The 10,802-nt window shown below is 41.8% G+C and overlaps 1 protein-coding gene across 1 annotated transcript in view; it reads left to right on the top strand.

The window, feature by feature from the left end:
- Positions 1-724: 724 nt before the first annotated feature.
- The window catches only part of LOC309550453 (uncharacterized protein), a gene marked incomplete at both ends in the record, with an annotated part of 45,626 nt that continues 35,548 nt past the window's right edge, over positions 725-10,802 (top strand). The window contains one exon of the mRNA XM_082250829.1: positions 725-1,337. Coding sequence (XP_082106955.1) covers positions 725-1,337 — 613 coding nt within the window. The remainder of the gene's footprint in view (positions 1,338-10,802) is intronic.

Raw genomic sequence — 10,802 nt, 5'->3', positions numbered from 1 at the left:
TACTTTCCCTCAAACAATTATTCCTTGGCCAATGTTTTATTACCTAGTTTATGATTTATCTAAAATACATCAGTCCATCCATTCCCAACTATGATTGTGTATGTTTATGTAATGATGTTAAAACCTTCACTGACCACAAGCCCTTATTGATGTATAAATGCCCAGTTTTACTTACCCATCCCCCACCCACATGCTAAATCTCAAAGTCAGCATATACCAAAGCTCAAGCTCTGAGGTCTTCAAACTACGGCCCTCCAGTTGTTCAGGAACTACAATTTCAATCATGCCTAGTCATGTCTGTGAATGTCATAGAATTACAAGGCCTCATGGGATGTGTAGTTCAGCAACAGCTGGAGGGCCATAGTTTGTAAATCTCTGCTCTAGCTGGTGAGTATAATGGGCCATACACACTATAAGATTGTCAGAACAATTTATCCTTCCGATTTACCTAAACCAAATAATATGAGGTCCAACAAACACTTTCAAATCCTATGCAATCTGGTAGGCCCTTGCACTACATAGAAAAGGTAAATCTGCAGGAAAAAGTCTTCAGAGAATCTTATAGTGTGTATGGCCCTTTACAATATAAGAACAATAGGAGGTTGAAAATAAATGTATGTATATGTTACATCACCTAATCCAAATGTTTGCCTTCCTGTTGTTTATATTTTTAACAAGTTGCATAAGCATTTAACAGACAACTGTGTGTGTAATTAATAATGTGATGTGCTTTTTGATTTCTGCTCAATTTCTGGAGAAGTGGAATTTTCCCAATTGTGGGGGTGCTATTGATGGGAAGCACGTCCGCATTGTCCCCCCTCCGAATTCCGGCACATTTTATTATAATTATAAAGGTTTTTTTAGTATAGTCATGCTAGCCATAGTTAATGCAAACTATGAGTTTATTTATTTGGATATTGGCAAAAATGGCCGCAATTCGGATGGGGGAGTTATTGAGCAGACGGAGTTCGCTCGTCGTCTAAAGAACGGCACTCTGAACCTGCCATCCAGGGAGCAAACTGTTAAGGGTATGAGCTTTGTGTTTATCGCAGATGATGCTTTTGCGCTTGGGGAGCATCTCATGAAGCCCTACCCTCAGAGGAACCTCACCCCCGACCAAAGGATTTACAACTACCGGTTGTCCAGAGCACGCAGAGTTGTGGAGAATGCCTTCGGGATAATGGCCAACCGGTTCCGGATATTCCTGACGTCCATACACCTGGCACTGTACAAAGTGGATAATGTGGTCTTGTGTTGCTGCATTTTGCACAACTTCCTACGCAGGAATGTACACAATTATGTTTTGCAGCAACTGGATACTGACCCTGCTATGCCAGGTACAAGTGGAGAGGCCCAACCTCCAGACCAAGTGGAGTCCATGACGTCAATGCAAGTTGGACGGTCAGGATTGGCATCACACAGGGCCCGTCAGATCCGCCAGAAATATCTGGACTATTTCTTGGGGAGAGGAGCTGTGTCATGGCAGCAATCAATGTCACACACACATTAATGTTGTTAAAGATTTGACACACAAGATAAATGTCAGCGATCTATTATTTTAGAACACATTAAACAAAAATTGCTATGATTCTGTATTGTGGATTCTAATCATTTGGGCACATATGGCCAACATAATTTTTTGTGTAAATCATGTGTTATATATGTGTGACTTTGGAAGGGTTAATACATTCATCATTGGGTTTCTTTGCTGTAGTCTCTCACCAGCTGATCCAAAGTGATGATGGCCATGTGTTATTTTTTAGCCAGTGGTGTAAATACAAGGGCCTTCTGCACCCCATAAAATTTCCACAAACCCTCTCACATTGAGAACTAGGTCACACCCAAGGTTCATCTAATGTCATCTTACATTGGTGGTCATTGTCCAGAAGGTGCCCATACTATATATTTCATATAATACATTAGGGTATTAACAACGTACCTACACCTGTTATGTTGTGTTCATTTATGACATCCTTCTCACTGCCCACCAATGTTAGGATATGTCAGTGTTATGTGAAACTTGATCATTGTTCATCTCAAAGTGTTATATATATATATATATAGGTAATGGGAAGTGAACTAGAGCAACGAACAAGCAATACACTATAGATTACACTGATCTCCCTACACTGATTGCTACTGGCAATATCAATGCCATATTGAATCCTAGGACTGCTAGTACCTTGAGTGTTGAGTCACACTTATGCGATGTGGGAAGTCTGCGACTTTGCAGCCTTCCAGCATTGCATAAGGGTGACCCGCCACTTACTTTTTGCACAGGATTGTATTCCACAAGTGTTAAGCACTGTGCGATCCAATCCAGATACATCCGAAATAAAGGGTCATGTGCGACTTGTATGCGTGTTCAGTGCGAATGTAGCCATACAAAGTGTATATGTCTCAATTCACACTGCACATCTGATGGCATGTAATATCGTAGTGCACTGCTCCTTTATTACATGCGATCAGATGTTCATGCGAAAATCATCTATACAGTTTGTATGGCTCAATTCGCACTGCACTCACACAAAAGTCGCACATGATGCATTTATTCAGCCGCATCAGGATAGGATCGCACAGTCGTTCAAACTTGTGTGATCCGATCCTGTGTGAAATGTCAGATCGCACTGTGATATGCGTTAAAACTGGGGGTATCTTTAACATTTCATTGACACCTCCAGCAACTCGCATATGGCAGTGTCCAAAATGCTTTCATTAACATGTAAATATGGGAATAGGACAGCCATCATACATTTAGTGCTTCTTTACACAGCTTTAGACCTCGACCCCCCAACGAAAGTCTAATAAAGAATTGAACACACATTGTTGAATGTAAAAATGTTTTAGTATCAAACATTCACAGGGTTAGGGTTAGGGTTAGGGTGTTGTAAAGTGCTTTTCCCAAACTTGGGTACACTCTTTAACATCTGAGTGTCATAAAACTGGCATAAAAGATTCTATAAAATTTTGAACATCAGGAACATTCCAATACAAACATTAAAAACTTTAAAAAAATTTTTTTTAAAATTTGCCAAGCATGTCCACAAAATCACGCATTTTGGTTTGCAATGCGGTTGCAGTCTCCTTTATTTGCTCTAGGTCTGAGCAGCATTGAAGAGCCTCACGGGTCAATTTGGCCAAAGTGCAACTATGTAATACATGATCTGGAAAATAAAATACAACGGAGTCAATGTGAATCACCTACATGAGGTCATAATAGAGAAACATTTGGTGTGCAGGTAATCTTAAAATCCTCTCAAGTTAATACCTACCCTGTTCTTATGCTCTTTTGCCCTAGGCTCTTCTTCTTCCTCCTGTCCTCCTCCAATGCTGTTGCTGATGATTCTGATGGTCTCCTGAGCTTACTATATATTCATTAGGGGTGTGAACGCATGATGACGTCATTGTGAGGGCATGGTCGTAATGTATATATATTAAGATGCAGAGACCAGAGACAGGCAGAATGCACAGCAACAGCATCGGAGGAGGACAGGAGAAAGAAGAAGAGCCTAGGGCAAAAGAGCAGACAACATAAGAGCAGAAGATTGGACAGCAGAAGACTGGAGAAGGAGAAGATCCAAAGAGCAGAGTGGAGAAGACCGGATGAAGATATTTAAGAACATTTCATAAACGTCTCCTGTCGTTATTCACATACACTTCCATTTATGTGGTTAATGTGTAGGGGTACTATGTACCCCATACCCATTCACATAGTGATTGGGGTCTGGGATCTGGGGGCCACCCTTTGTTAAAGGTTGCTTCCAAAGTCCTAGGAACCCCCTGGCCGCATGACCCCCCAAAACCACCAGACAGGGTTGTGGGGATGAGGCCCTTGTCCTCCTCTACATGGGAGCAAGGTGCTTTTGGGTGTGCGGTGCAGAGGCCCCATGGCCCAAAGCAATAAAACCCCCCCATGTTGAGGGCATGTGTCCTGCTGTGGTCCAGGGGGTGTTTGGTCCGCTTGCTCGTTCTCTTTCCTGGCCTGACAAGCTGCATGCTTGGATAAGGGTCTGGTAGGGGTTTTGGGGGTAACCCACGCTGTCTTTTTGTTGTGAGCATACCCTCAAAATCAATACCACACACCAAAGGCCTGGTTGTGAACTTGGGGGGGACACCCACGGTGGGTTATTCAATTTGTCTGTGTAGTTCCCCCTCAAAAATCTTCACAGCGCAAGTGGCCCCGCAAGTCAGAGCATCCTGATCCGACTTACGGTGCCACTTCCATTCAAATAAAGAGGCTCCCATAGGGAACTAGTGTTGACAATTGGAGGCTACAAATAACACTGATAAAAATCATTATGAAAAAACCTACGTGGGCACACAACTGGCTCTCTGACACTTGGTCCTGGATCCTCCACAGTTTCGGAAGTGGCTTCCACGCTGCTTGGCAAGTTGCCAGGAGATCTGGGTTCTGACCTGGCTGGGGATGCCACATCCTGGCATGACGCAACATCTGCAATGTAAATTTGTAAGGGAATACAAGAATATAAGGTTAAACAATCATTGCAAATACACATATTTCTATGATCCCACTACACAAAAATCTGTGCCTACCAACCTTCTTGTTGCTCTGGTGTCTGGTCACTTGTTGGCTCCACCAGGATTATTTCAGGAATAATGTCTTCATCTACATAATACAAAAAAGTTGCCATATCATAAAAGTCACAAGAGGTACATTTGTTAGGACATGGTGCCCTGCTTGATAGCTCTTTTAGTAACAAATATGAAGACATGTACATGGTTATCTATGAAAAATATGGTACATTAATGTTTGACAGTGCATAGGAACCAATTACCTTTAGTGGAATCTGTGCCACCATCTGGGCCCATGTCCTCATCTTCTTCCACAACTGCCGATGGAGCTGCCAAACCTCTCCTCCTCCTTTCCCATAGTTTGGCACGGAGTTTTCGTTTTTCTCCTATTTAAAGGTTTGATTAATAATCTGTGATTAATAGGAATGTTTGCAAAGAAGATTTGTGCAGGAAAGAACGTTCGTTGCAACACAATACATATATTTTTAACTATGGCTTCCTGACTTTTAATGTCATATACTAAAACATCAACAATAGATCGATCTAATCACGACATGACAACTAAAATGAGTAATCTAACTTTTTACATAGACATTATAATCTAGACATGTTAATACAACATACACAAAATTATAAAAAACATATTGCATGTTAAAAAAAAAAAATAAAAAATAAAACTTACTTTTTTTCAAAATCCGATGGATTTGGCCCAGCTGATCCTGCTCACGGTGTTTCAGGTCGGACCACCGTTTCCTAATTTGATCTTTCGATCGCTCCACACCAAATTTTTTTAGCAAACAGGCCACCACCTTATCCATGATGCCATCTTTCCTGGCATTGGGCCGATCATAATTTGCCAACTTGCCATCATAGTCCATTTTTTCTAAAATTCCGACCATCTCCACCATTTCTGCCTTTGTCATGGGTGTAGCCCTTGATTTTCTGGTGGCCCCCACTTGATGAACTCTGAGATCTTTCAGACATTCTTCTTGATGAAAAGATTGTTCCACTGCTTCAGGTGTGTGTGTCGCATGTAGGCCTGATCTTCAGCACGTACACACCCCTGCACAAGCCCGCCACTGGAGGAGGAGTTGACGCATGCGCTGTATTTAAAGGACGCCAGATCTTTCGGCCGACGATTTGCTAGCGGACATATCGAGGGTTGGAGCACGATCGAACGGCGAATCACAACTTTTCCCCACAAACAAAGGTACGACTATTTTAATAGAAAGTGTGTGTTTTGGGCCCTATATAGCTTTTACTATGAATATCTTTATTATGTCCCAAAATACATGCTATTTTAATATGTTTTGTGTTGTGTTGTGTCTTGCAGGCAAATACTGTCCTGCAAAATGGTGGACAATTACACCACACACAACTTTCTCATCAGTTTCATTGATGAGTTCAGGCAACTGCCCTGTTTGTGGAAAGTCAAGTCGGCTGAATATAAAAATAAGAAACTAAAACAACAGGCCATTGAACACCTAGTGGCCTTCTACAAGCCCGTCTGTCCTGGGGCAAATGTGGAGTATGTACGGCGAAAAATTAACAGCATTCGCAGTGCCTACAGGCGGGAGGTTAAGAAAATTGAGGATACCACCAAGTCTGGAGCAGGTGCACGGAATGTACATGTACCACGGCTGTGGTACTTTGATAACCTGCGATTCCTGGCAGACACCTTGGAATCGAGGCCATCCATCTCAACACTGCCTTCGACTTCGGCAGAGGGCTCAGTGTCAGTTGATCCAAGCCAGGATGAAGATATCCTGGAGGAGAGTTTTACTCAGGTATGGCATTTCACTATATATTGTCTGCTAAAATTTAATCATGTAACAATATTATAAGCTAAAGCATAATTGACCCTTTATGTAAACTGGCATAGCAAGGGGTTGGCATGACAGGCAACCGCCAGGGGCGCAGGCCAAGGGGGGTGGGTCGCAAAAACATTGGCATTGTTTTAGTGTTTTTTTGAACAATCCACTCAGCCTGCACACCCCAGAACCCCCAGTTTGCAGGCGGATTCATGCAGGTGTAAAACATTGAGAGCTGCTTCATGCAGGTGTAAAACATTGAGAGCAGCTGAGCCAAAAGACCAGGAGACTGAGACTGCCTCTCACTGCATCCCCAGCACACCTCCGGTCTTACAAACACTGCTGCATCCCCAGCACACCTCCGGTCTTACAAACACTGCTGCATCCCCAGCACACCTCTGGTCCTAACAAACACTGCTGTAGCCTCAGTATTCCTCTGGTTCAACCTTTTTTTAAAAAAAACTAACAAACTAACAGCTCCTGCAAATGATACATCCATCCTTGCTTCCATGTCTCTGGTCTCTCACTGTGGGTCAGCAAGGCAGGTGGCTCCCTTATTCATGTTTTCCTGCAATGCTTCACCCTTAATGCCCTACATCAAGCCCTCTGCAAGTTCAGGCCCCTCTCTCTCTGCAACCCCCCTCCTCTCTCTCTCTCACACCCCCTCTTTCTCTCCCTCTCTCTATCTCTCACCCCTCTCTTTCTTGTTTTTCACACCTGAGACAATGATTGCCCAACAAGGGACAAATGAAAAACATTTAATGCCCTTTTATATTTTTTTTGGGGGGGGGTTACATTTTTACATTGATCTTGGGGGGGGGGGGGGGTTGTTGCCAAATACAGCTCCTCAACAAGGGCACTGGAGACCCTAGATACGCCACTGTATGTAAAGTCTGCTATTTGTTCACAATAATATAACAAACATGCATTTTTATATACACTATAACATTCTAAACAATTGTTCATTTCATCAACAGGGAAGTGTCACTGAGGAGGAGGCAGGTGGCAGCCAGGAGCCTGGGGAGCCTGCGGAGCCTGAGGAGCCTGTGGAACTCTTTCCACCACCACCTCCTCCTGCCAAACGGAGGCAAAAGAGGAAACACATCGACGACATCACCGATGAATTTATACAGGAGGCCACCATAGCCCTACGTCGCAAACCGGAGGCCAATGAGTCCTTTGGCAACATGACGGGCAAAATTTTAGATAAGGTGGACCTCAGGCCGTGTCAGTATGCCAGAAAAAGTATTCTGGATGTGCTGCAAAAGGCTGAAAACGGCATCCTTAATGAGCACAGCCATGCATGCCAGGAGCACCCATGCCCTCCACCTCCACAACACCCACCACCTCGCCAAATGCCACATGGCCAGTGGCAATATGGCCAGCAGGATCCAAACCTGCCCTCATGGCAACCTGATTACAGTTACCAGCAACTTTAATTTTTGTAACCCCCTATTATTTATTTTACTCTGTTTGGCAGTTTCTAATTTAATTTAGTCCAAATGGACCTTTTTTATGTTGATTTTTTTTATACGGAGAGTATTGATGTTTTCATTTGTTTTTTCAGAGATCCAAAAAATAAAGAAAATTGTAAATAAAAAATGGCCTATCTGAATTTGTTAACATGTTTAATATTGTGCATAACCTGAAAAATATGTTTTAGACATTAATTCATACAAGAATAAAGGGTCATATCAATAGTTAGATCTTTGCTGTTAAAAAAAAAAAATAATGGTGAAGAGTTCAAATTATTTAATTATAAAATTTGATAGAACAGATAGAATAGACAAACATTATCTTCATCATAACAGAACACATGCCTTTTTATTAGAAAAGTATGGCATTATGAGCAGCATCTTCCTTCTACATTTATCAAGATGAGCATGTGCTCCGCATTTCACATATTTCTTGGACTGCCGCGAGCCGAAAGTTCTTTCTGGATAAAATGTTGAGTTTACTAGAGAAAATTCTTCCGGGACCTCATTTGGTTTGATCATGCGTGTTGGGATTTGTACCTGTGTGTCGGCAGAATTCTGTACTGACTGGCGAACAATCTGCCGTTCTGGTGTCGGCATACAAAAATTTCAATGCTTGCAAGACAGATTCTTGTCCGCAGAATGTGCGCTGACGGCTGTCGGAGGCACCATACTAACAAGCGTACAATCGGCAGATCTTTCGTCCGCCGACGTTTGTATGCCGGCGATCGGTACGTGTGTACGGGCCTTAAGGCTAGCAGCATAAGGCTAAAAATAGTTTAAAAGTTGATTGAAAGAGTTTAGCTCTGCTTTAAGAAAATATAGATATTGTACATAGGAGGTTTGTGCAAAAACTGTCTCTAAAATACAAAAATTTTTTGTGGAATTTAGAGAACTTTGCCCCTGTGATTGTGTCTTCCATTTAAGTATTAATAAACACGGTATCTCTGATATCGCTAACTTCATTTCTGGAAAACATTAGTAGAATTGAACAAGTAACCCTAATCAACAGCCAGCATCTGGGGAAGCATTGATTTTTTTAAGCATTTATCTTGTGGCTGTAAAACAGGGTTAGAAAAAAAAAAATCAATAAAATTAATTCTTAAAGCACTGGTGTCCGCTTCTGTTGCTGAGAGCAATAAAACTCAAGCAGCTGTCAAACCCAATGCATCTGCTGCAGTTCTGTTCTAAATGTTTCTTTGTTACAGCAAAGGTCATTGTTTAACCTGGATATATCCTGCAAGCATCCTGTAAGCACCAGCATGTCTATATGGGACAAATATCAGTAGAATTGAATTCCAGTGAGACATAAATCCATCATATTATACATTTAGGTATCGCGAGATGTATTTTCCATACAATTTGATTAAATGCCCAAAGGCCCCTTTCACACAGGTGCCGCCGTTGTGTGGGATCTGCTTGCTCAGTGGGGGATTGCTCTGCTTATACCCGCTGAACAGGGGGCTGACAGGTCCATCTCTGCTCACTGTGCAGAGTGAAGACAGACAGTCCGCTTTCCTCTATGGGGCGGTGGGGTGAAAACAGACCACCTGTCGGTTTTCATCTGATCATATCCAATCAGATCCACCAGACGGATGGAAATGAGGGTCAACATCCTTCTGGATTTTGTGGACAAGATCGGATTGGATAGCAGCGGGTGTCAGCGAACGTGTCACCACTGACATCCGCCGATCCATAGGGGTGGGGAAGGGGGAGAAAATTTGGGACTTTATATGAGACTTGTAACCAACTGAGTCTCCATCCCTAATGCATGCAAGCAAAAGCAAAAGTTGGGACTTTATATGAGGTGTGACCAGCAATAGAAAAAATAAGAGTACGTCATAAGAAAGACCAGAAGAGTAATAATACATCTGTTTATTAAAAATCTATAGACCAGTTAACAGTAAACCAAAGTGTTCACAAAAATTATGTAAACCCATGGTAATGGGATAGACATAAGTGATACACATATAGGTGTACATGGTCCAAGATAATGATACAGAAAAATACAGTGTAATACTGGTACATTCTGATGCATAGTAAACAAATAAAAAGGTTGTATAATACAATACATAATAGAGACTGATAATGATAGAATATGCCTATGTATGACTCAACGCATTTCGTGAAGATTCACTTCATCAGGAGTATGCATAGTTCAATTATCTAGGAAAAGCATACATTCATAAATAACAGTTCATTAAATATACACATGTACCTCAAAAACCTAACAAATATTTAACTTACAATAGGTATCAACTGTATCATGGGTAATGTGTAAACCGGAGATACATCCAACATGGGCACTGAGGGAGCGAGGCCTGGATACGCAAGGCAGATATGAGAGATATGAAGAGAGTGATAAGATATCGATCTCCATGAGAGATCCATAGGGGTGAATAGAGGGTCCAATCAGGTCTGTCTGAAAAACTGACAGGCGGACCTGATCAGACAGCCCGTGTGAAAGGGCCCTAACACTTTTCATCTAACTCTGAGGGCTTTTTGAGATGAGGAAGGAACATAGTGATGGTCTAATTAGTATGCTGCAGCTCCTTAATTTTTCCAGTCACATGTAGAGATAAGTTAAAGACCAGACTATTTTGCAAATCCGCAATGTAGTCTTCATAAAGGTATCAACAAGTGCAGGACCTGGTTGTGCTATATTACAGGGGTACACGGTCACAAAACTGGCTGAACAGAATTACAAATCCTTTGGCAGGTAAGAAGTTTGCTTACTCTATGTGTCTAATTAGACAGCCTAAATATGACATAATTAAAAAAAAAAAAAAATGATGTAAAACCAGGAGCGGCACATTTCTTAGTTATACTAAAGTTAAACTAAACTCAGGTTTAAGAAAAAAAAAAAAACAAATTCAAATATGCATTCTTAACTTAAAAAGTACTTTTTATTGCTCTCAGCCTCCTTCAAATCTCTAAATTCCTCTTTTTTTCTGCTGTAACCCAACTTCCTGTTATAGGGTGG

This window comes from Pelophylax lessonae, assembly GCF_965119305.1.
Source record: "Pelophylax lessonae genome assembly, chromosome: 3".
NCBI lineage: Eukaryota > Metazoa > Chordata > Amphibia > Anura > Ranidae > Pelophylax > Pelophylax lessonae.
This window is presented reverse-complemented; position numbering and strand designations above follow the sequence as displayed.